The 23,239-nt window shown below is 42.3% G+C and overlaps 1 protein-coding gene across 1 annotated transcript in view; it reads right to left on the bottom strand.

Moving 5' to 3' along the window:
- The window catches only part of TDRD9 (tudor domain containing 9), a gene marked incomplete at its 5' end in the record, with an annotated part of 106,748 nt that overhangs the window by 58,672 nt on the left and 24,837 nt on the right, over positions 1-23,239 (bottom strand). Inside the window, 5 exons of the mRNA XM_082649015.1 lie at positions 7,781-7,884; positions 14,002-14,166; positions 17,736-17,816; positions 21,742-21,864; positions 22,563-22,784. Of these exons, the coding sequence (XP_082505141.1) occupies positions 7,781-7,884; positions 14,002-14,166; positions 17,736-17,816; positions 21,742-21,864; positions 22,563-22,784 (695 nt within the window). The remainder of the gene's footprint in view (positions 1-7,780; positions 7,885-14,001; positions 14,167-17,735; positions 17,817-21,741; positions 21,865-22,562; positions 22,785-23,239) is intronic.

Here is a 23,239-nt window from a genome sequence, read left to right on the forward strand (position 1 = left end):
GTCTGGGAAGATCCCACATGCCACGAAGCAGCTGGGCCCGTGAGCCATGGCCACTGAGCCTGCGCGCCTGGAGCCTGTGCTCCGCAACGGGAGAGGCCACAGCAGTGAGAGGCCCGCGTACCGCAAAAAAAATAATAATAATAATAAATAAAATAAAATAAACAAATGGGATCTTTCAAAGCTTTTGCAAAGCAAAGGAAACTACAAACAAAACGAAAAGACAACCCTCAGAATGGGGAAAAATATTGCAAACAAATCAAGGGATTAATCTCCAAAATATATAAACAGCTCATGCAGCTCAATATTAAAAAAAACTAACAACCCAGTCAAAAAATGGGCAGAAGACCTAAATAGACATTTCTCCAAAGAGGACATACAGATGGCCAAGGCACACATGAAAAGCTGTTTAAAATCACTAATTATTAGAGAAATGCAAATCAAAACTACAATCAGGTATCACCTCACACCAGTTAGAATGGGCATCATCAGAAAATCTACAAACAACAAATGCTGGAGAGGGTATGGAGAAAAGGGAATTCTCTTGCACTGTTGGTGGGAATGTAAATTGATACAGCCACTACAGAGAACAGTATGGAGGTTCCTTCAAAAACTAAAAACAGAATTACCATATGACCCAGCAATCCCACTACTGGGCATATACCCAGAGAAAACCACAATTCAAAAAGGCACATGCACCCCAATGTTCACTGCAGCACTATTTACAATAGTCAGGTCACGGAAGCAACCTAAATGCCCATTGACAGATGAGTGGATAAAGATGTGGTACATATATACAATGGAATATTACTCAGCCATAAAAAGGAACGAAATTGGATCATTTGTAGAGACGTGGATGGATCTAGAGACTGTCATACAGAGTGAAGTAAGTCAGAAAGAGAAAAACAAATATGGCATATTAACACATATATGTGGAACCTAGAAAAATGGTACCAATGAACTGGTCTGCAGGGCAGAAATAGAGACACAGATGTAGAGAACAAACATATGGACACCAAGGGGGGAAAGCAGCGGGGGAGGGCAGGGCGGGGGCGTGTGCTGAACTTGGAGATTGGGATGGACATGTATACACTGATGTGTATGAAAGGGATGACTAATAAGAACCTGCTATATAAAAAAATAAATAAAATTCAAAAAAAAAGATAACTAACAAGGACTTACTGTACAGCACAGGGAACTATACTCAATATTTTGTTAATAACCTATAAGGGAAAAGAACCTGAAAAAGTATATATATACATACACACACACACACACACATATATAAAACTGAATCAATATGCTGTATACCTAAAACACAATATTGTAAATCAACTATATGTCAGTTTAAAAAAATTGGAAAAAAAACAAATATAAGAAGCCTATGTAACATATGGGCCTTATATAAAGGTATTAAAGGTAAACACAAAAACAAAAGTATAAACATCCCTAACTACCAAGAAAAAATTCAAAACATAAAAAGAAAAGGAAGGACCATGCAATAAATATGACATATCTGAGGCTGAACACATGAGTCATGCATCAGTAAGCCTGGATGGCTGAAGCCAATGAGCAAAAGAAGAAGATTTTCAAGTAGCTCACAAAGCAAAACCAACTCTATGCTACACGCAAAACTCACACTTAGACACTAAGCAATTCAGAAAATGAAAACAAATGGATGGCAAAGATTTTAGAGGTAAAGACAAACAAAAGAGAGCAAGAGTTGCAATCTTGATATATGACAAAGTAGAATTCAGACTCCACAGTATTAAGCAAGGCAAAGAAGGGCACAGTATAATGCAGAAGGCCATAGTTCACGACACTGTGACAGTTATGAGTATCTAGCGGCAAAAGACTGGAGCAGCCCTCTTCACAAAGCAGAAACCACACATGATGAAGGCAGAAACAGAAATACACTAATAAGAGGAGACTTCACACACCAGTCTCATTCCACAACCATTCCAAAGGTCAAAAAACAAATTTAGGGACCTCTCTGGCGGTCCAGTGGTTAAGACTTCGCCTTCCAATGCAGGGGGTGTTGGTTTGATCCCTGGTCGGGGAGCTGAGATCCCACATGCCTTGGGGCCAAAAAACCAAAACATAAAGCAGAAGCGGTATTGTAACAAATTCAATAAAGACTTTAAAACATGGTCCACATCAAAAAAAAATTCTAAAAAAATAAATAAATTTAAAAAGCTAACAACATAATGGATAGTGTGCAACTTATGACCATATGTCAAACTTTTCACTCTGATAATAAAAATTGTCATTTCAGGGGCATGCAGAGTATTCATGACAACTGACCATGTGCTAGATCACAGGAAAAACAAACACTTCAGTTCCATGAAGCAAAAATAATACAAATAATATTTTATGATAACAATTCCATCAAACTTGACATTAGTAGTAAAAAGTGCTTAAAGGCCCTTTTATCAAAAAAATTTAAATTTCTCTTGGGTCAAAGGGGAAATATAAGCCAAAATTGAGACTGTCTCAAAAATAATAACAAAAACACTATATATCAGAACATATGGGATACAATCACAGAAGTCACCAAATAAAAATTCATGGATTAAATACTTCTATCAATAAAATAAAAGGATGAAACTAAAATAACAATCAATTTACTAGTTAAAAAACAGTAACAAAGTAAACCAAAAAAGTGGAAGGAAGGAAATTATGGCAAATAATCAATTAAAATAGGGTTCTTTAAAATGTTTTAAATAGGCAACTAATAAACAAATGAACCTAGGTGTAAAATAAACTGATTACCAAACAGAGAGAATTATTATTTAAAGTAATATTTGAGAACAGCTCTCTCTGACTGTATATCCAGTGGGATATATTCTAAGAACAAAAGGAACAGCAAAGCAGTTTTATACTTCACTCACAGGTTTAGTTTTAGAAGGACTATCACTATTTACTTGTTAAACTATTTTTTATTATATTATGGGGGAAAACAAATAAGTAAATAATGTTTTAGCAACCAAAAGTTTTGGTGTTTAAGAAAAGCACTAAAAATGTAATCAAGCAGGACCCTATGGGGCCTTCCCAGGACAGAAACCACCCCCCACACACACCATGTCCTCCACCTTCCTCTTATTTGTAGAAAAACTTTAGCCTCCTAGGCCTTCCGAGAGTTCCAAAGAGCAAATTTAATCAGAGAAGTGAAAAAATGCAGAAACAAAGGAAAACAGTCAAGCAAGACAAAATAATAATAGTTTAGCCATTAAACAAAGTCAAGGACCTTTAGTTCCTCCTCAAGGGCAATAGGTACTATTCTGAGCCACATCCTTTGAGCTGTTTTGCAGATACTGAAACCCCACCAGGTGGAAGAAGTTAACTGCATGGTGACCACAAGCCTGTAGACCCCAGACCAGTTGGAACCAGAAGGCTGAGGATGTTGACTCGCGATTACCTCATCAACAACCAATCAGACGAGCGTCCACGAGCTGATCAGGCACCCCACAACCCTCCCTCACCCTGTCTTTAAAAGCCTTTAAAGGCTTTCAAGGAGTTCGGGCTTTTTGAGCACCAGCTGCCTGGACTCCTTGCTTGGCGCCTGCAGTAAACCCTGCACTCTCCTTCACCACAGCCAGTGTCAGCAGACTGGCTTTACTGCACGTGGGTGAGCAGACCCGAGTTTGGTTCAGTAACAAACATATAGAAGAAAAGCTAAGAAAAGAACAATATTAAATTTGAGTTTAAATATCATTTCATGTATGACAGTTAAAATAAATTACCAACAACAAAAAACAAACAAAAAATGGGCAGAAATAGACATTTCCAAATAGACATTTTTCCAAAGAAGACATACAGATGGGCAACAGGCACGTGAAAAAATGTTCAACATTGCTAATTACTAGAGAAATGCAAGTCAAAACTACAATGAGGTACCACCTCACACCAGTCAGAATGGCCATCATTAAAAAGTCTACAAATAACAAATGCTGGAGAGGGTGTGGAGAAAAGGGAACCCTCCTACACTGTTAATGGGAATGTAAGTTGATGCAGCCACTATGGAGAAGAGTATGGAGGTTCCTTCAATAACTAAAAATAGAACTACCATATGATAGAGCAATCCCACTCCTGGGCATATATCCAGACAAAACTATAACTCAAAAAGATACATGCACCCCTATGTTCACAGCAGACTACTCAAATAGCCAAGACATGGAAACAACCTAAATGTCCACTGACAGATGAACAGATAAAGAAGATGTGGTACATATATATACAATGAAATATTACTCCAGTGGAATATAACCTATAATTGAGAAGAATCTGAAAAAGAATATATATATATATACACGAATCCCTTTGCTGTACACCTGGAACTAACACAACATTGTAAATCAACTATACTTCAATAAAATAAATAAATAATACATTTCCAGCTACAGCCACTGAAGACTTAGAAGCAATGACAGACACCCCAGTAGCAATGAGCACATTTAGAATCCAAATCCTGTTTTCTAAAAACATTCCTCACTACAAGAATCAGTTCCTTGGAGAAATGATTCTTGGTCTAGTGCAGGGAAAGAACAAGATGAATGGCTTGGAACACCTTGTGCCAGAAAGCAAATAAATGCCCCAAAACTAAGGAAGTCACATCAAAGAATACAGGAGCCAACTTACCAAAGGCTCCCACTGGCCAAATTTTGGACAACTGACCGTTAAAAAAATAAAACTGATTAACTTTGACACTTTAAATAAATAAAATCCATGAGTCTCAAGAGAATGAGAAGACAAACCACAGACCAAGAGGAAGCATTTGCAAAACACGTATATGATAAAAAGACCTGTTATCCTAAATATATATATAATGCTTTTAGAACTCAACAATAAGAATATGAACAATCCAAGTAAAAAATGGGCAAAAGCCCTGAAAAGACACATCACCAAATAAGACACACAGATGCCAAATAAACCTATGAAAAGATGCTCCACAACATATGTCATCAGGGAAATGCAAATTAAAACAAGATACCACTGCATACCTATTAGAACTGTCAGAACACTGACAGCACCAAACGCTGGTGAGGATGTGGAGCAACAGGAACTCTTGTTCATTGCTGGTGGGAATGCAAAACGGTGCAGCCACTTCGGAGCACAATTTCGCAGTTTCTTACAAAACTAAACATACTCTTACCATATGATCTAACAAATGCACTCGTTGGTATTTACTCAAATGAAATGAAAACTTACATCCACACAAAAACCTGCACTTGGATGTTTACAGTGGCTTTATTCACAATTGCCAAAACTTGAAAGCAACCAAGATGTCCTTCAGTAGGTGAACAGGTAAACAGACTGTGGTGCATCCAGATGATGAAATATGATTCAGCACTAAAAAGCCCTGAAAGGACATGGAGGAACTTTAACCGCTTATTTCTAAGTGAAAGAAGCCAATCTGAAAGCTGCAATATGTACGATTCCAACTCTATGACATTCTGGAAAAGGCAAAACCATGGAGACAGTAAAAGGTCAGTGATTGCCAGAGGTTATGGAGGAGGAAGGGGTGAACAGCTCAAGCACAGAGGATTTCTAGGAATCTTTAGGGTTAAGAGTGAACCCTAAACTATAGTCTCTGAGTGATAATGATGTGTGCTACTCTGGTAGGAGACTTGATAGGAGGGGAGGCTGTGCATCTGTAGGAGAGGGGGTACACAGGAACTGTTTGTACTTTCTGCTCAATTTTGCCTTGAACCTAAAACTGCTCTAAAAAATAAAATCTATTTAAAACAAAAAAAAAAATCCATGAGTCCACTGTGACATGAAAAGAGAGAGAGATAAGGAAGCAAGGTAATAAAAGGAAAATTCCTCTTTATAGAACAATCTCAGAGAATAATAAGAACAAGTGATAAAATCAGAACCTCACTAATGTACCAATGACTCAGGAGAGAGCATCAGTGGATACTACTGGATGAAAGGTTGCTGGGCAACACCCAAGCCACCACCATTCAGACTCCCTGAGTCCACTGAGCCTCAAGCAAGATCAATGAAAAGACTGCCACACCTATTCACAGCAGTCAAACCACAGGACAAAGACAAGGAAGGAGGCTGAAAGTTAACCAGGCAAAGGCAGATTTACCGACAAGGAACAGCTGAACCAAAAGGTAACCTCTCACCATAATAAGAGAAGCCAGAATATTATGGGAAAATATCATAAAATATTGAAAGACAATAAAAATGGGTATATTTAATATATGTAAATTATACCTCAATAAAGTTACTTAAGAAATTAGAAAAGGTAAAAAAAGGAAAGTCTAAGATGAAACTGATGAATAAAATGATATATATCTGAGTAAAGCTAAACACACTGATCATATTAAAAAAAACAAAAAAATTGTGGGAGCTTAAAAACAGAGCTGCATGTAACTTGGATTTTCCAACTCATGTGTCAAGCACTACTCAAGGCCCCAGACACATGGAGATCCTGGCACATCCCTGACCCCGGCACTGGAGAAACGGGGGAGTCAGAATCCGAACACACAGAAGTGAAACGTCTGGCAGGAAATCTATTCTGAAGGCGCAGAATACAGGCACCTCACTGCAAGGTACTGTTCACCAGGGATGTAAGACAATGAATACCTTGAAGAGGAACTAAAGACGGTGGATACCTTGACACTTTCTGTATGTTTACGTTACACAACTAACAACTAAAAGAAGAGAAATACCATGTCTGTGTGTGTCTGGGGCCTATAAGAGAACAGCTTTCCCAGCAACCGAGTGCTGGTTACTATGAGGAGGTGGAATCTATATTCTGTTTGTTGTCCCAATATATAAATGGCATTTATGAGCTGTAGCAAAATGAGCACAGTAAAAGGTCTTAATATGGCATAATATTTTGAAAATTAAGACTCTAACTACCACTTGGAATCTAAAATTGTCCTTAAGGGAAAATAAATACGTTCTAGGTTTCAAAGAGCCAGCTAAATGAAAAAACGTCTGGATTACAATGGGAGACTGCTTAGAATCGGGAATATATCTTTACAGTAAATGGAAACAAAGGCAAAGAAAGGCTTTCAACAGTTTCTCCTAATGTGGTCCTTTGAGTTTTACCTTAGGACTGTGAGTGGCTTGACTGACATGACTTCCTTTTTTTTTTTTAAGATTTTTATTAGCTTTTGGTTTTATCTTTCTACTTTTTAATTAATTAATTAGCTTTTGCCTGTGTTGGGTCTTCGTTGCTGCACGTGGGCTTTCTCTAGTTGCAGTGAGCAGGGGCTACTCTTCGTTGCGGTGCACAGGCTTCTCATTGCAATGGCTTCTCTTGCTGCAGAGCATGGGCTCTAGGCACCCGGGCTTCAGTAGTTGTGGCACATGGGCTCAGTAGTTGTGGCTTGCAGGCTTTAGAGCACAGGCTCAGTAGTTGTGGCACACGGGCTTAGTTGCTCCGCGCCATGTGAGATCTTCCTGGACCAGGGCTCGAACCCATGTCCCCTGCATTGGCAGGCAGATTCCCAACCACCGCGCCACCAGGGAAGCCCTGACATGACTTCTGCGTGTCTGGAAAAACTATTCTATCTTCAGGCTGCAGTTTCTAGCTTTAAACACAGTCAGTCCTAAACTGTTCTTAGCATGATTTTAACTACTTTAAAATAGAAGTTTCCAGTAAAAAAATTTGCAAGATACTGACATTATTTTAAAATATACACAGTGACTACTGAAACAGTATCTACAGTTACTATTATAAAAACAGCAAAAAGCTTCAGAAAGAATAAAGATTTCTTAATTCTCAGATACATTCGAGTACACTGCCACGTAGAGTACCTCTTACCCACTCTCCTTCATGTCCAAGTCATCAAACATCTGAATGAGGGAGACTGCGACTTCACAGATGTCCTTGGTTATCACTGGCTCCTCCAAGAGGTGAGGAGAAAGCTAGAAAGAGGAAGAGGAAAAGCCAAAACAGGATCACCAAGGAAACTCGTGTTGGATGGGTGACCCGCGAGTTTACCACCGTAACAAATACCCCGAACCAACACGGCATCGTTTGCAGCCAGTATCTGGTGAATGCTAAGCGTCAAGCCCTTCTCGAGGCCCCGACACTCACAGCACACACGTCGCAGGAGCAACGGAGGAGTCAGGGTCCACACGTACAGAAGTGAGACCTCTGGTGGGAAATCTATTCCGAAAACAAAGAGAAAGTTGCTCCCAATGCCGGTGGAGCCAGGAAGAGCTTCTGGTCAGAGGCAGTGCTCATGCCCTCGACCTCAGAGCACCTGAGGACTGCAACAGCATCATGTGGAACGTAGCCCTAAAAATCACAGGTGCTGGGGGAAGGCAACAGCCCGTCTGCATCCGCCAATTTACAGTAATGATATAACCATGTCATATTATAGCTACCAAGCTTTTTGAGGGGGTCCCTAGACTACTTTTAATTGTGTATTAAAACAAAGCCACATGGAGGCCAGTTCCTTTAAACTTGCCCTTCAGGTGCTTCTCTGGAACACTGGAGTTCAACCACATCCACAGACTCCCTGGTGAGGTTAGAATTACCAGTCTGAGCTGAGAGTGTTCATAGGACCAAGGCCATCACTGCATATCTCTCCAGAATATCCAGCATTAGGTTATGTCATTGTTGCCATAAAATCTATTTTATAGCCATACTGAGTTTTTTCACCAAGAATATTTTTGTTTATTTTGTTTATTTAATAATTTTACTTATCAAGTACTGTATGAAAGACACAACATTTGATTTTGTGAAAAACAGATCAGAAGACTTCAGGAGAAACTCCTTTTCCAATTTTTACTTAGAGTAAATTAAGTCAGCTAGTATTCAAATAATCCATGTTTCATTAAAATTACAATTCTACTAATATAAATATGACAAATTGACTCTTATTTAATCAATAATTTTGAATAAGCATTCTTGACGTTCAACCTTTAAATAATTTGCTACTTTACCCAAACAATAACCAGTATTTACCATAACACAACCAGACAAAAAAGAAATAGAAGGAAAGGTATACTTTTCACAAACTCCAACAGTAGATCCAAATCCATCTAGAATTGTTTTCCTACAAACAGGTTGTGGGAAAAGCATGACATCAGTTCACAAGTGATTTCACTGAGTTCTGGAATCCAAGCCTAGAGAATATTTTTTGAACACACTGCTAAGATACCAAACATAGCCCTGCTTTCTCCAAGCCAGCCTTGACACAGGTGACAAAGGACATACACTAGTCACAGCCCACCCATCGACCTGTTGAACCCATCCCCTTCTGTTTGCGGAGAGGAAACCAGGAGGAGGCACGACAGACAAGCCTCCGCATTCCCGGAGAGCATGGTGTGGGCAGGCAGTGGAGTGAAGTGCACTGCAGAGGGCATGCTCAGTCAGGAGCGGGACTGTGGAGGGAAGCGCTGCTATTCACAGAGGCGGGGCCAGGGTGGCTCCAGTCAGACCACCCACCGGTGCCCAGTGTTCAGCGACCATGGTGTTTCTGTTCCAAGCTGAGGCCCTGGAGCCCTGCCTGTCTGCCTCCATCCCAGTCGGCCTCGCCCAGGCCAACCAGCCTGTCCGGGAAGCAACCCGTCCCACACCATCCTCCCAATTCCCCTTCAAATGGATTACAGCAAAACCAAGCAGAATTACAGAACGGTGATGCTCTAGGGTGGTGGAGTGTGCTCCGAAAAGAACCCACGGGGAGGCCTGGGGAGTGGGCCATGCGCTGCTGCTGGACCAGGCTGCAGATCACGGGGGGCCACAATTTATCCCAGTTCGCGATTACATTTTATGTCCTTTCCTACGGGCAGGTTTTGTGAGGGTTTTTTGGCAATTAAAAAAAAAGTTGAAAATGAAGCATGAAAAGGGCTCTTCAAAGGACACTGAAAGTAACAGCCAGAGTTGGTAACAGAAAGACCAGGAGGGCATCATGGGACCCAGGGGAATGGTGAGTTTCAAGAAAATCAAAGTGGCCAACAGGGTCAAATATTAGCGAGAGCTCAGGGGGTGTAGGGCCGAGTGCTCTGGACCTCACGAGGTGGTTACCTGTGACACTGTGGGGTGCAGTCCTGGCTGAGAGGCGGCAGTGAATGGGGGGAGGGGGGAGAAGCGGGCATTGGGAGTTCAGAGTCTGGCAAAAGCTATGAGAAACAGTGCACCTAACGTGGGTGTCTCTTAAGATGAAAGAGACTCAGTGCCGTTTAAATGTGGACAAGATGCTAGGAAAGACACAGAGAGGAGGGCAGTGAATCAGACGAGGCCCCTAAGGAGGTGGGAAGGTATGAGACAACCACAGGGTGGAGAGGCCGCTGCTCTGGAGGAGGCGGACCTTCTCCCTCGCAACACGAGACAGCGTGCTGAGTAATCACATGACAGCACGACTAATCACGGTAATAAAACTGATTTTAACAAAGGCCCTCTGACTCCAAAAATTATAATAGAATCTACATAAAGCACCTTTTCTGTAAGGCTTAAAATTAATACAGAGTTAAATCTTGAGTATCGGTTCACTGAAACCCTAAGTGACACCGATCAGGACATACGGTAAACAGCGCTGGGGCCAGATGTCCTCTAGCAGGTGAACACAATGCACCCATCTGCTGCCAGGGCCTACACGGGCTCAGGGCACGTGCCCAGGCCAGACCCCGCTCCTCAGCATATCCACAAGGAATCAAACACAAAATACACATCAACAGAAGTCAATCAGACATTGGCCAGGTGAAAAGACTAGTAAAGCATTATTACTCTCATATTCCAAAATGGGTCAGACAAGGCACAATGGTTAAATGTTATAAATACGGGCCCTCTCCCCTCCACCTTGAATACGGGCTGCACTTAGAGAGACTTGTTTCCAACCACGGAGTCCAGTAAGAAAAGGAAAGAATGTGTCTCCTTACTCTGTTCATAACCTTGGGGGGGGGGCAGTGACAGACAATAAACAAACAAACTAACCTAATATACATATATACATATATATATATATATATATATATATACATACATATATATATATATATATATATATATATATATATATATATACACATACACACACACACATACATATATATGGAAAAAGAAAAGGAGGGCAGAGTAACGTTACAAGGGAGAAACCTGGTAACCACCACCGGGGCCAGGAGATAAGGCCTGTCACCAGCGATGAGCCGTGCTGCTGGTCATTATGTGATGAAACAACTTCACCCCGGTGCTCTTCCTCCCCCAAATTCACAGCCCCGGTCTAATCATGAGAAAAACACCAGAAAAATTCCAGTAATGGGGCATCCTACAAAATACCTGGCCAGTTCTCCTAAAAATCATCAAGGTCATCAAAAATAAGAGAAGTCTGAGAAACTGTCACAGCCCAGGGGAACCTAAGGAGACATGACAGCTAAACACAATGTGGGATCCTAGAGCAGAAAAAGAACATTAGGGAAAACCAGTGGAATCCAAACAAACTCAAGTCCAGCTAATGGTGATGTTCCAGTGTTAGTTTCTTAGTTCCGACAGGTTTGGGGTTTTTTTGAAGTGCTACAAAGTAAATGTTAACTGTAGACTCTAGGTGATGGACACACGGGTGTTCACTACAAAATTTCTTTCAACTTTTCTGTTTTGAAATACTGTCATTTTAAAAGCTGGGAGAGGACCTCCCTGGTGGCGCAGTGGTTACGAACCCGCCTGCCAATGCGGGGGACACAGGTTTTGAGCCCTGGTCTGGGAATATCCCACATGCCACGGGGCAACTAAGCCCATGCACCACAACTACTGAACCTGCGCTCTACAGCCCGCGAGCCACAACTACTGAGCCCATGTGCCACAACTACCGAAGCCCACGCGCCTAGAGCCCATGCTCCGCAACAAGAGGAGCCACTGCAGTGAGAAGCCTGTGCACTGCAACAGAGAGTAGCCCCGCTCGCTGCAGCTAAAGCCCACGCGCAGCAACAAAGACCCAATGCAGCCAAAAATAAATAAACTAATTATTTTTTTTAAAAAAATTAAAAGCTGGGAGAAAAAAAAAGAAGTGCTACATTCTAATGGCCATCACTGGCCTCCCTCTGACATGATTAGATTTGACAAAATACATCTTCTAATGAGGTGAACCCTAGTCAGCCAACTCATTGTAGTAGAGACTGTTTACTTTAACATTACAGATTTTTTTTTTTTTTTTTTTGGCCGAGCTGCGCGGCTTGCGGGATCTTAGTTCCCCAACCAGGGATCAAACCCATGTCCCCTACGTTGGGAGCCCGAAGTCTTAACCACTGGACCACCAGGGAAGTCCCTACAGATGTTTTTAATAAAAGTCAAACTCTTATATAGAGCAATTTGGCAACGTGCATCAAAATTCTAAATGCACACATCCTCTGACCCACTTCCAGGAAGGCACAACCTACACAGGGGTCCTCGAAAGAGGTGTTTTACTCCCATCCCAGGGATGTCCAGAAACATTTTTGGTTGTCACAGGGGGGTGGGGATGGGAAGGAGCCCTACTTGCATCTGGTGGGTCAAGGCCAGCAGAGCTATTTAATATCAAGCATCCTAATGCACAGGACAGCCCCCGCCATACAGAATTACCTGGCCCAAAATACCAACTGTGCTGAGGCTACGAAACCCTGGCCTACAAGATATACCTTCACATGCACAAAGATGTTCTCTTTAGCACTGTTTTTAATAAGAAAAGATAAGAAACACTGGAGATTAGTTAAATAAAGAATAATCTTTACTACATGCACCCCAACGTTCATAGCAGCACTATTCACAATAGCCAAGGCACAGAAGCAACCTAAATGTCCATCGACAGATGAACGGGTAAAGAAGATGTGGTACATATACACAATGGCATACTACTCAGCCATAGAAAAGAATGAAATAATGCCATTTGCAGCAACATGGATGGACCTAGAGATTATCATACTAAGTGAAGTAAGTCAGACAGAGAAAGACAAATACCATATGGTATCTCTTACATGTGGAATCTAAAATATGATACAAATGAACTTATTTGCAAAAAGACTCAGAGACATAGAAAACAAACTTCTGGTTATGAAAGGGGAAAAGGGGTGGGGGAGAGATAAATTAGGAGTTTGGGATTAGCAGATACCAACTACTACATATAAAATACATAAACAGTTAAGGTCCTACTGTATAGCACAGGGAACTATATTCAAGACCCTGTAATAAACCATAATGGAAAAGAATATGAAAAAGAATATATATACACACACAATATATATATAACCGAATCACTTTGCACACCAGAAACTAACACAACATTGTAAATCAACCATATTTCAATTTTAAAAAAAGAATAATATTTATATTCACATAAAAGAATGTTATGTAGCTCTAAAAAGGGAGTGAAGAAACTATATGACATGTAAAAAATGTGAAAAGGTAAGTGAAAAAAAAAACAAGATGCACATAGAATGCTATCATTCTGTAAAAAAGAGAAACAATACATCCATATTTGCTTGTAAATATGGAAAGATCCAGAGAAATTAATGACAATAATTTAGTGGGGGAACTGGGCAGACAATGGACAGGAGTAGGAAGGAGATATTTTATACCTACATATACTCTTCGATCTTCAAATCCTATAAACGTATTACCCACGTGAAAACAACTGTAAATCAACTGCAACTTTTCATAAGAATATGTTATCACACACTGTTCCGACAACGCAATCCTCCTTCAGTTTAGAGCAATACAACTTACTTTAGAAAATTTAATTTAACAGAAATAAAATTACCTCCTACCCTCAGCTGAATCTGCAATTTTGTAGCTGACCAAAAGCTGACATTTTTTTCTTCAACATCAATAAAGTACAAAAGCAGTTTGAATAAATTTCACCGGGACACACAGAGTGCTTATCATGCTCACGTTTATGACAACAAACCCCGGAGCTTCCTTCCTCTTATTCTTCTCCAGCCCCATCCCACACCATCTCTCTGCTCCAATTTTAAGCTCCAAAAGAGCCTTGCAATTGTAGCTAATAAATGCAGGTGTGATCAAATACAAAAGTACATTCACTGTGAAAGAAACAATGCATTCCAACATACCCTGCTATGATGAACGTGCTCCAAATCATTAAGATAATACTCCTCAACTGCATAGGGCTTTCCTTCTACTTCAAAAATATAAGCAGGGTTCACCTTGTTCTGAACAGGAACAGCAAAGTAATCTGCCAACTCTTTACAGTTGATGGTGGCTGACATCAGGACTACCTACAGAGTAAGAAAAACCATTAAAACAGACAAAATGATGATGATAATAATAACTGAAATGAAATACTTTTACAATTCTAGGCTTGTCTTCTGTTTTAATAATTTTCAAAACTTTAACTGAATACTTCAATTTGATCTCCAGTGTAATTCAAATTATTACAGTTTAAAGAATGCTCAGAGATGCCAACTTTTAAATTTCTCTTCAATTGCTTTATCAAGTGAGAAACTACATTTCTCCAATTATGCTAAATTACAACCATTAACGTAAAAGGACACTTTGCATCAGAAAGCTAACTTAAGGGCTTCCCTGATGGTGCAGTGGTTAAGAATCCACCTGCCAATGCAGGGGACACAGGTTCGAGCCCTGGTCCGGAAGATCCCACATGCCGTGGAGCAACTAAACCCGTGCGCCACAACTACTGAGCCTGCGCTCTAGAGCCCGTGAGCCACAGCTACTGAGCCCACATGCCACAACTACTGAAGCCTGCTCACCTAGAGCCCGTGCTCCACAGCAAGAGAAGCCACTGCAATGAGAAGCCCATGCACCGCAACAAAGAGTAGCCCCCGCTCGCCACAACTAGAGAAAGCCCGCGTGCAGCAACGAAGACCCAACGCAGCCGAAAATAAAATAAATAAAATAATTTATTTAAAAAAAAAAAAAGCTACAGCTAAAAAAAAAAAAAGAAAGCTAACTTAAGACAGAATAAGCTACTAGATGTTATGCTCCAGAAAAATGAGAGCGTAAAAAGCACCAAAGAGAGGGCTTCCCTGGTGGTGCAGTGATTAAGAATCTGCTTGCCAATGTAGGGGACACGGGTTCGAGCCCTGGTCCGGGAAGATCCCACATGCCGCAGAGCAACGAATCCCATGTGCCACAACAGAGCCTGCGCTCTGGAGCCTGCAAGCCACAACTACTGAGCCCACGAGCCACAACTACTGAGCCCACGTGCCACAACTACTGAAGCCCACATGCCTAGAGCCTGTGCTCCGCAACGAGAAGCCACTGCAATGAGAAGACGGCACACCGCAACAAAGAGTAACCCCTGCTCGCTGGAACTAGAAAAAGCCCACGCGCAGCAACGAAGACCCAACGCAGACAAAAATAAATAAATAAAATAAATCTATTAAAAATATAAAAAAGCTCTTTTTAAAAAAAGGCACGAAAGAGGAAGAAGAAAAGGGGCCCATAAAACCTTGACTCTAAGCCGAGAAACTGGAGAAGCCCCAGGACGGCCACTGTGCAGCAGCCCAGGGGAACCAGTCCAGACCAAGTGGGACAGCAGAGGCTCAGGGACTCACCACAGGTTTCAGTTTTGCCAAAAAGCAAATATGGGATGACATCCTTAAGAAACTCAGCCATGAATACCAGAGGCAGCATCCACAGCCCATCAGCTGTGCCCTGGAGAAGGTGGCAGCGTTACAAAGGGTCTGCGTCATCCACCAGTCTCCAAAATGCTAAGCAGGAGGTAAACACAGCTATCTGCTGACCACTGACTGCCTACTACGTTTCTGAAGTGTAAATCTTAGCAGAAAAGTAAAAACTTTACACAGGTATTATTAATACACTTACTGGGTAAACAAAATGTCTGTATTTTCCCAGCTAATGTTAGATACAAGAGGTCAAAGTCCTGCTGACCAGAACTCACTGAGACAAGATGCTTGTGGTTAGAAGGCAGGCTCTGAGAAACCACTTGGGGTGTAAGAGTGGCCCCCAAGGGGCACACCCATTGCAGCAGATGTTCTCTAAACCACCTACCAAGGAACAGTGAGGCTAAGGAACTGCAAGGCTTTTGTTCTACTGAGGCAGCAGGCGACGGAAGGTCAAATCTGGACTGCTCAAAGCTACGAGGTTCCGTGCTGCCACCAACTTCCCTGTCGTGCGCCCTCCCCCAAGCAGCTCTCAGCCTCTCCTCCAGACAGACCATTCAACAGCCTGCCCAAGACACCTGCTTGTCCAGGGTGGCCTGGGCTGAGTCTGGTCAGCCAGCGGTGACAGCAGGGTCAGCAGGCTGGGGGATGGCACAAAGCCAGGGACCTCTAAAGGTTTGGGTGGGGAGCGGAAGGGGGGACTGGAAGGCCCATCTGCCGGTGCTCCTGCATCTAAGTCTCTGACAGCCACTCTCTTTCTAAAAAGTAAGGAAAAAGGAATTTGGGGGCTTCCCTCGTGGCGCAGTGGTTAAGAATCCGCCTGCTAATGCAGGGTACACGGGTTCGAGCCCTGGTCCGGGAAGATCCCACATGCCGTGAAGCAACTAAACCCGTGCGCCACAACTACTGAGCCTGCGCTCTAGAGCCTGCAAGTCACAACTACTGAGCCCGTGAGCCACAACTACTGAAGCCCATGCACCTAGAGCCCGTGCTCCACAACAAGAGAAGCCACTGCAATGAGAAGCCCGCGCACCACAACAAAGAATAGCCCCTGCTCACCACAACTAGAGAAAGCCCACGTGCAGCAACAAAGACCCGACGCAGGCAAAAATAAATAAATTTATTAAAAAAAAAAAAGAAAGGTCCAGATTCTGGGGACTTCCTTGGCAGTCCAGTGGTTAAGACTCCACATTTCCTATGCAGGGGGCATGGGTTCAATCCCTGGTCAGGAAACTGAGATCCCACATGCCCCAAGGCACGGCCAAAAAACAAAAAAAAAGAAAAAGAAAGGTCCAGACTTGTTGAACAACCTTCAATGTCATCTTTAAGATTCAGAAAAAGGAATGAAATAGCCAAATTCTCTCATTCATTTTATAGTCATCTCAAGCAATAAGACAACTTATTGCAAATTTCGGGTTCCATTTAGTCAGCACCCACCAGGTGAGACCGTGAGCCTCCTAAGGGTGATGTCCCCACCTCGGGGCAGGGCGGGAATGTCTCCCTGAACGGACAGAGAGACGAAACACTTGAAGACAAAGTATGTTATGATCTAGAGGGCATCTGCTTTCCAGTAACAGCAAATCCTTCCACAGTTCCTTTATATAATGAATGACATGCACCCAATCACTGCTGCTTCTGAAAGACTCCTACTTAGCATGGCTGGGTTGACCTATGTCTAAACTGCATAATAATTATAAACCTTTTGCTATTTTGGCCTAGTTCACTTCTTTGTCCTTTTTGCTCAAACAGAATGTAAGCAATGTTTACCATTTTTGCCACAGACTTCCAGTTAGCTCCTAACTCAAGTCTCCTATAATAACAGTGCATATAACTATTCTCAAACTTCAATGTGACTCAGTGCTACTTTTAAAACAGAGATTACAGATATAGTCACATACCTTTAGATTATGGTACCTATTCAACCAAAAGCAGTGCTCTAATACCCAGCATTTCATTAGCGTCAACTATCACCAGATCATTTTCTGCAGCCTGGAGAATATTTCACAATTTAATGCAACATAATAACCAAAGAGTACTCCATAGTCTGATCATACGACAGCTCCCTTTAGCCAGCTTCCTAGCAAGATCTGGAGGACTACACAAGACAATGAACAACTAGTTTCTATTAAAATAAAGAGAAACAAAACTAAACAATAAATCTTAACCCTAAATGTTTCAGTTACTCATGAAATCAACTTTACCTTCACAAAACGTGAATTTGTTCTTAGAAGTTTGCGGACGACCAACAACAGGAAATCCATTTCTTCAGTTCGCTCGTGTACCTGCAAAATAGAAAGGGGGCACCCCCAACGTGGGAAGGCACATGTCACCGCTGAGTGACTGGAGGGCAAGGGTTCAACGGTGCGCCTAGGGGCCTGGGGACTAAGTCTCTGCGCTAAACGCCGTTCCTCAGGAAACTATCACTCCTGGTTAAGAGGAAGCAAAGAACGGTGGCCCACAAACAGAGAACACACGAGGGGCGTGTGCGTCACTGTCGCCCCCAGCGCCCGTGCTTCTCTGTAGGGCCCTACTGGCATCTGGACAGAGGAATGTTTACCGCTCTGGCCCTGCCCACTGCGACAACACAAAGCATCCCACCGCCGAGAAGCAGCAGACCAGCCTCCCTCCGCCGCTCCCAGCCCACAGCACCCCTCTGCATGGCCATATTTACGCTACTACTTCAGCAAGGGAGTGCAGGGCGGTGGCTATGCCCCGGCAGCAGTGCCCCCCGCCTGGCAGGCTGGAGCTCACAGGGTGGGCTCTGGAAGAGCTGGCTCAGTCAGAACAGGTAGCGCAGGGCTGGGTGAAGAGCTGAGGGCAATCGGAAGCCCCGCAGTAGCACCCGGGGAAATGGGGCTGCGGGGTCCCCCGGGGGCCTGCTGCTCAGGCAGCGCCCTCCAGGCCGGGTCCCCGAGGGCCTGTCCCGAACCAGCCAACACCCAGGGCTAAGTCACGTGTGGCCGTTTCTCTACACTTAGTCGGGCTCCCCAAGGCACAAGGGGACAGCAGATTCTACTCTGGGACATTCCTCTGCCCAAGTGGAGAGATTAGCTGAGTCTGAAAGAGGGCGCTCCCTTCTCCTCCAGGCGAAAGGCTCCATTGTTTGTTCTCTAGCCGGCTCCTTCCCGGCCGCACTTCCCACTGAAGCAGGCATGGACAAAAGTAGTACAGAGAAAAGAAAAAAAACAGCAGCTGAAAAGTATTTAACCTTCTGGCCTAACGGCTGGAAACCCTAGCAGACACCTTATTAATCTAACTCTCATTTCATTCTATCACCAAACCCCAGAGCACTTCCTCAATGCAAACATCCTGCCTCGCGTACTTAACAAAGAAAAATAAAGGCTGTGCTCAGGCAAGAGCCCCAAAGTGACCTCTCCTTAGCGCTGAGACTCCCCTGGCCTCCACACCACCACTACAGCCTCCAGAGCTCTGACTTCACACAACCCGGCTTCTCCCAGTTGCTGGAGGCCGGGCTGCCTCCCCCTCCGGCCCTGAGGACCCCACTCACCCCTATATCCCAGCATGCCCACAGTCCTCTCCCTGCCCCAGGCCCTTCTCCGTTGCCCATACTTACACATATCTCAGTAGATATGTGTCTCCCCAGCAGAGTGGCTAAGAGCAGAAACTACAACTCCGGCATCTTTATAACCTCAGCACCTAATGAGGCAGGTACTCAAAAAATGTTTACTAAATGAATGATTCACCTGAAGCTAGTTTATTCTTTTTCAAGAGCTAAGAACTTAAGGACATGATCATTCCATTTTCAACTGCCTGGCCACCTTCAACTTCCTAGATTTCTTTTGGAATTCAAATCATCCTGCACAATAGGAACAATATCCTTTGTAAAACTGAAACTTCAGGTCTATCCAACCCATTAATTCTTTAAGCAAATAGTTATTGGAACACCTACGAGGCGCTGGGGACACGGTGGTAGAGTAGGAAGCTGCTCGTGTAACCAAGTGACAAGGCAGTCCCTGTAGGACAAGCTCCTGCACAGTGTAGCTGACCTGTGTTCAGCTACCATCACACAGCTTCGGGAAAGAATGCACCCAGTAACGCAGTGTGCATGGGCATGTCCACGCCACTCACGCGTGTGTGTGCAAAGATACCTCCTAACACAGTCAGAAAGTTGCTGGATCTACAGAAATGAATGGAGGCATGAGAAGTAGAGCTCTGGAGTGAACTACCCCGCAACACCATGCTATCTGGAGGCCTCAGTAAAAGGCTCAACAACAAACGGTAACTACTGTGGACTGTGTAATACCACCTTTGGGCATACTGCCTAAGTTTGAATTTCATCACTACCTAAAGACACTCAAAACTGCCAAAAGTCATAAAGAAAAATTATGAACCATACTGCACATCACACTGTATTGCAAAGAATAACAACATATTTTCCACCTTTTACTCTCCCAAACAACAGTAATTTAAAACCAAGTAAAGGTACACAAGCTAGTAAATGCACCCATTCAGCTTTACCTGCAGTATCGATGGAAGAAATTTTCACATATTAAGGTATGGGGAAGTCATTCTGGCTTATACATGACATGCTTGGACTTTATGCTAATTAGAACAGCCTTGTTTTGTGGCCTGTCACACAGGCATCGTGCATCTGCTTTAACCATTAACGACGAGAATGCACTTAAACATAAAAATGGAGTAACTATGGTTCAGGCATCCAAAATGGAGCCGGGTGGCCCTTGTGGATGTGGTTTCAGACACGCTCCTCCATCACTTGGAACCTGAACTTTCTGAACTGCATCAGACTCAAGGACACCTCCAGCCATTCTCAAAACAGTATCCGCCGGCAGCTGCCGACTGCAACCTTATTATGGTCTCAAGGTCTCCGCTTACAACTATGCAACCATTCCAGACCCCAACGGATCCCTGCTTAACTAGCACCCTTATTTCTCTCCAGCTCCAATCCTAATTCTCAACAAACAACTTGTATTTTTCAGTTTTTGCCTTTATAAGCCCCCCATTTTGTAGTCCAGGAGAACACAATTCAAGTGCTTCTTTAATCTGTGTGTCCCAGGTTATATTCCTCAGTTTGGCTCAAATAACACTCTTTTCTATTCCGATTATAGATTGTTTACTGATTATTTCCATTGGCAGTATGTTTTGGTATTATACTGATCACACAACATATCAAGAGAATGGAGAGACCTTTCCCTAAAGGGCTGCTCAGGGGGTTTCATTCCAGCCTCCATCAGGTACTCCAGCCCCACCTCACAGTCTCCCACAAATCCTATTTATTTGCTGATGTTTCTAACGCCACAAGAAATAAGTAAAGCTTCTCAAGGCATAATTACTGATGAGGTTTAAAACTCAAGAGTTTGGGGTAGAGGCATTTCCAAAGCTCCTGGGAAAACTGTTTGAACACAGCATCTCCCCACCTCAAAAAACTCTATAAACAAAATTGGGAATTCCCTGGTGGTCCAGCGGTTAGGACTCGGCGTTCTCACTGCAGAGGGCGCAGGTTCAATCCCTGGTCAGGGAACTAAGATCCCACAAGCCGCGTGGCGCGGCCTAAACAGAACAGAATAGAATCAAATCAAAATCAATTAAATATTCCATCCTTACTGAGAAAAGTCGAGAAAGCTAAGACTGGCACAAAGACAGTGTTCACAATACTTTATTAGAGATTTTTTTAGAAAAATGAATAGATCAATATCATCTATTTACTTTATTCATTTTCTTAAAAGATATTATTATCCTTGTTTTACTAGATGGAAAGTATCTGTAAGGCACTAAAAATACCTACAGACAATTAAAGTTCTTAATTGTCTGATGTGGCTAACACTCTAAACCAGGGTCAGCAGCCTTTCCCTGTAAAAGGCCAGAGGGCAAATACTTCCAGCTTCACGGAACATACGGTCCTGTTCCAACTATTCATCTCTTCTGTAGAACACCAGCAATCATAAACAAAGAGCAAAACTGTGTGCCAATAAAACTTTACTTACAAAAACAGGGGCCAACTCTGGCCTGAGGGCTGTAGTCTGCCAACCCCTGCTCTAAACAAGGATTCACAGTCCTCAACCTCCCCACCTGCATTTTGGAAGTAAGAGCAAAGGATAAAAACAGAAAATCAACATTCTAAGTAGAATAAGCAGATACAGACCCAAATTACTTTTTGACACTTTACAAGTAACTTGCACTGTGTTCTCTTATCAAATAGGAATATGAACATAAGAGCAGAGCACTTACTTCATCGATGAAGACATGTGTGAATTCCATCAAACTCTTGGCACTAACTATTTTCTGAAGCAGCACTCCGGTTGTCATATAAATTAACTTGGTGTCTTCTGTCGCTATTTTCTCCAACCCTACCTAAAATTGGGGAAGGAAAAAAGAAAGGAGAAATTTTTCAGTTTAAATGGTTCACATTTAATTACCAAAAAATGCTATGCTCATTTCATAATGAAGGTAAGAAAGGGAAAAAAAAGTACTGTATATCACAAAAAATATAGGGTCTAAATTAAAACTGAAATTCTCAAGTTGATTTTTCTTCTTCTTCTTCTTCTTCTTTGGTGATGGGTGGAGAGATTGGCCTATCTAGTCGTACTTCCCGTATCATTTTTATGTTAAAATGATTGTGTATGAAGACATCTTCAACATAAAGATATAATTGAAAGATAAAATTATATAAAAGCCATTCTCAAGTCTGAGCATTCTCACTTCTTTTCTATTCAACTGAGAAAGAAACTAAAGTTATCAATATTTTCAAGAACTTCAGAGATTCACTGTTTTTAAAATTATGCCATAATTCTGCTCTATAAGCAACCGATTTCATTTTCTTTTCCAGCAGAAAATAATCACACCTTATCATCAACTTATATAAAATTAAAAATCAACAAAGAGGGACTTCCCTGGCGGTCCAGTGGTTAAGACTCTGCACTTGCAACACAGGGGGCATGGGTTCAATCCCTGGTCAAGGAACTAAGATCCCACATGCCATGTGGCATGGCCAAAAAGTAAATTAAAAAAAAAAATTAACAGAGAGAGATGGCTCCCTCTCTCAGTCTCACCTGATAGCCCACCAAACCACCCAAAGTCCAGGCGCGCTCTTTACTGATCCACCTGGCGATGCTGCTGGCCCCGATCTTCCGTGGCTGGGTGACCACAATGTTGCAGTAGGTAGAGCGTTGGATGTAATGATCCAAGATATACTGCGGGAGCTGAGTACTTTTACCACTACCGGTGGCACCGTGTATAATTACCACAGAATTACTTTCTATCAAAGAAATGACCTAGAATTAAAACAAAAAACAAACCTTCAAAATTGCCACAAATTTAACAATGATGTAATAAAGTATTACCTATGAACCAAAAGCTTTATCTCAAGAAGACTTTCAGAATTTATTTTCTTTTCATCCTTAAAAGTTAAATTATTACCTAACCACCTAAACATCACAAACAAGAGAAAGAAGGTTACTAATGGCTGCTGAATTTGAAACCAATTTGAACACTGTGAACAATAACTAATGGCCACAGTAATTCAGGCCAAGTTCACTGATCCCTATGTCTCAATTTCTTCGTCTGTAAATATGAAAACACCAAAATGAATTTCTGTAGCTCTTGCTAAGTCTAAATTTCTATTATTTTAAAATTTTGTAATGAACTTCCGTGTAATTCTACTGAGAAACATGAAAACACAGCTGTTATTACACTCAAGTGGCTTTAAATTCTCATTTGAAACTCTTCA

The sequence above is a fragment of the Grampus griseus genome (genome assembly GCF_964374135.1).
Source record: "Grampus griseus genome assembly, chromosome: 2".
NCBI classification, from domain to species: domain Eukaryota; kingdom Metazoa; phylum Chordata; class Mammalia; order Artiodactyla; family Delphinidae; genus Grampus; species Grampus griseus.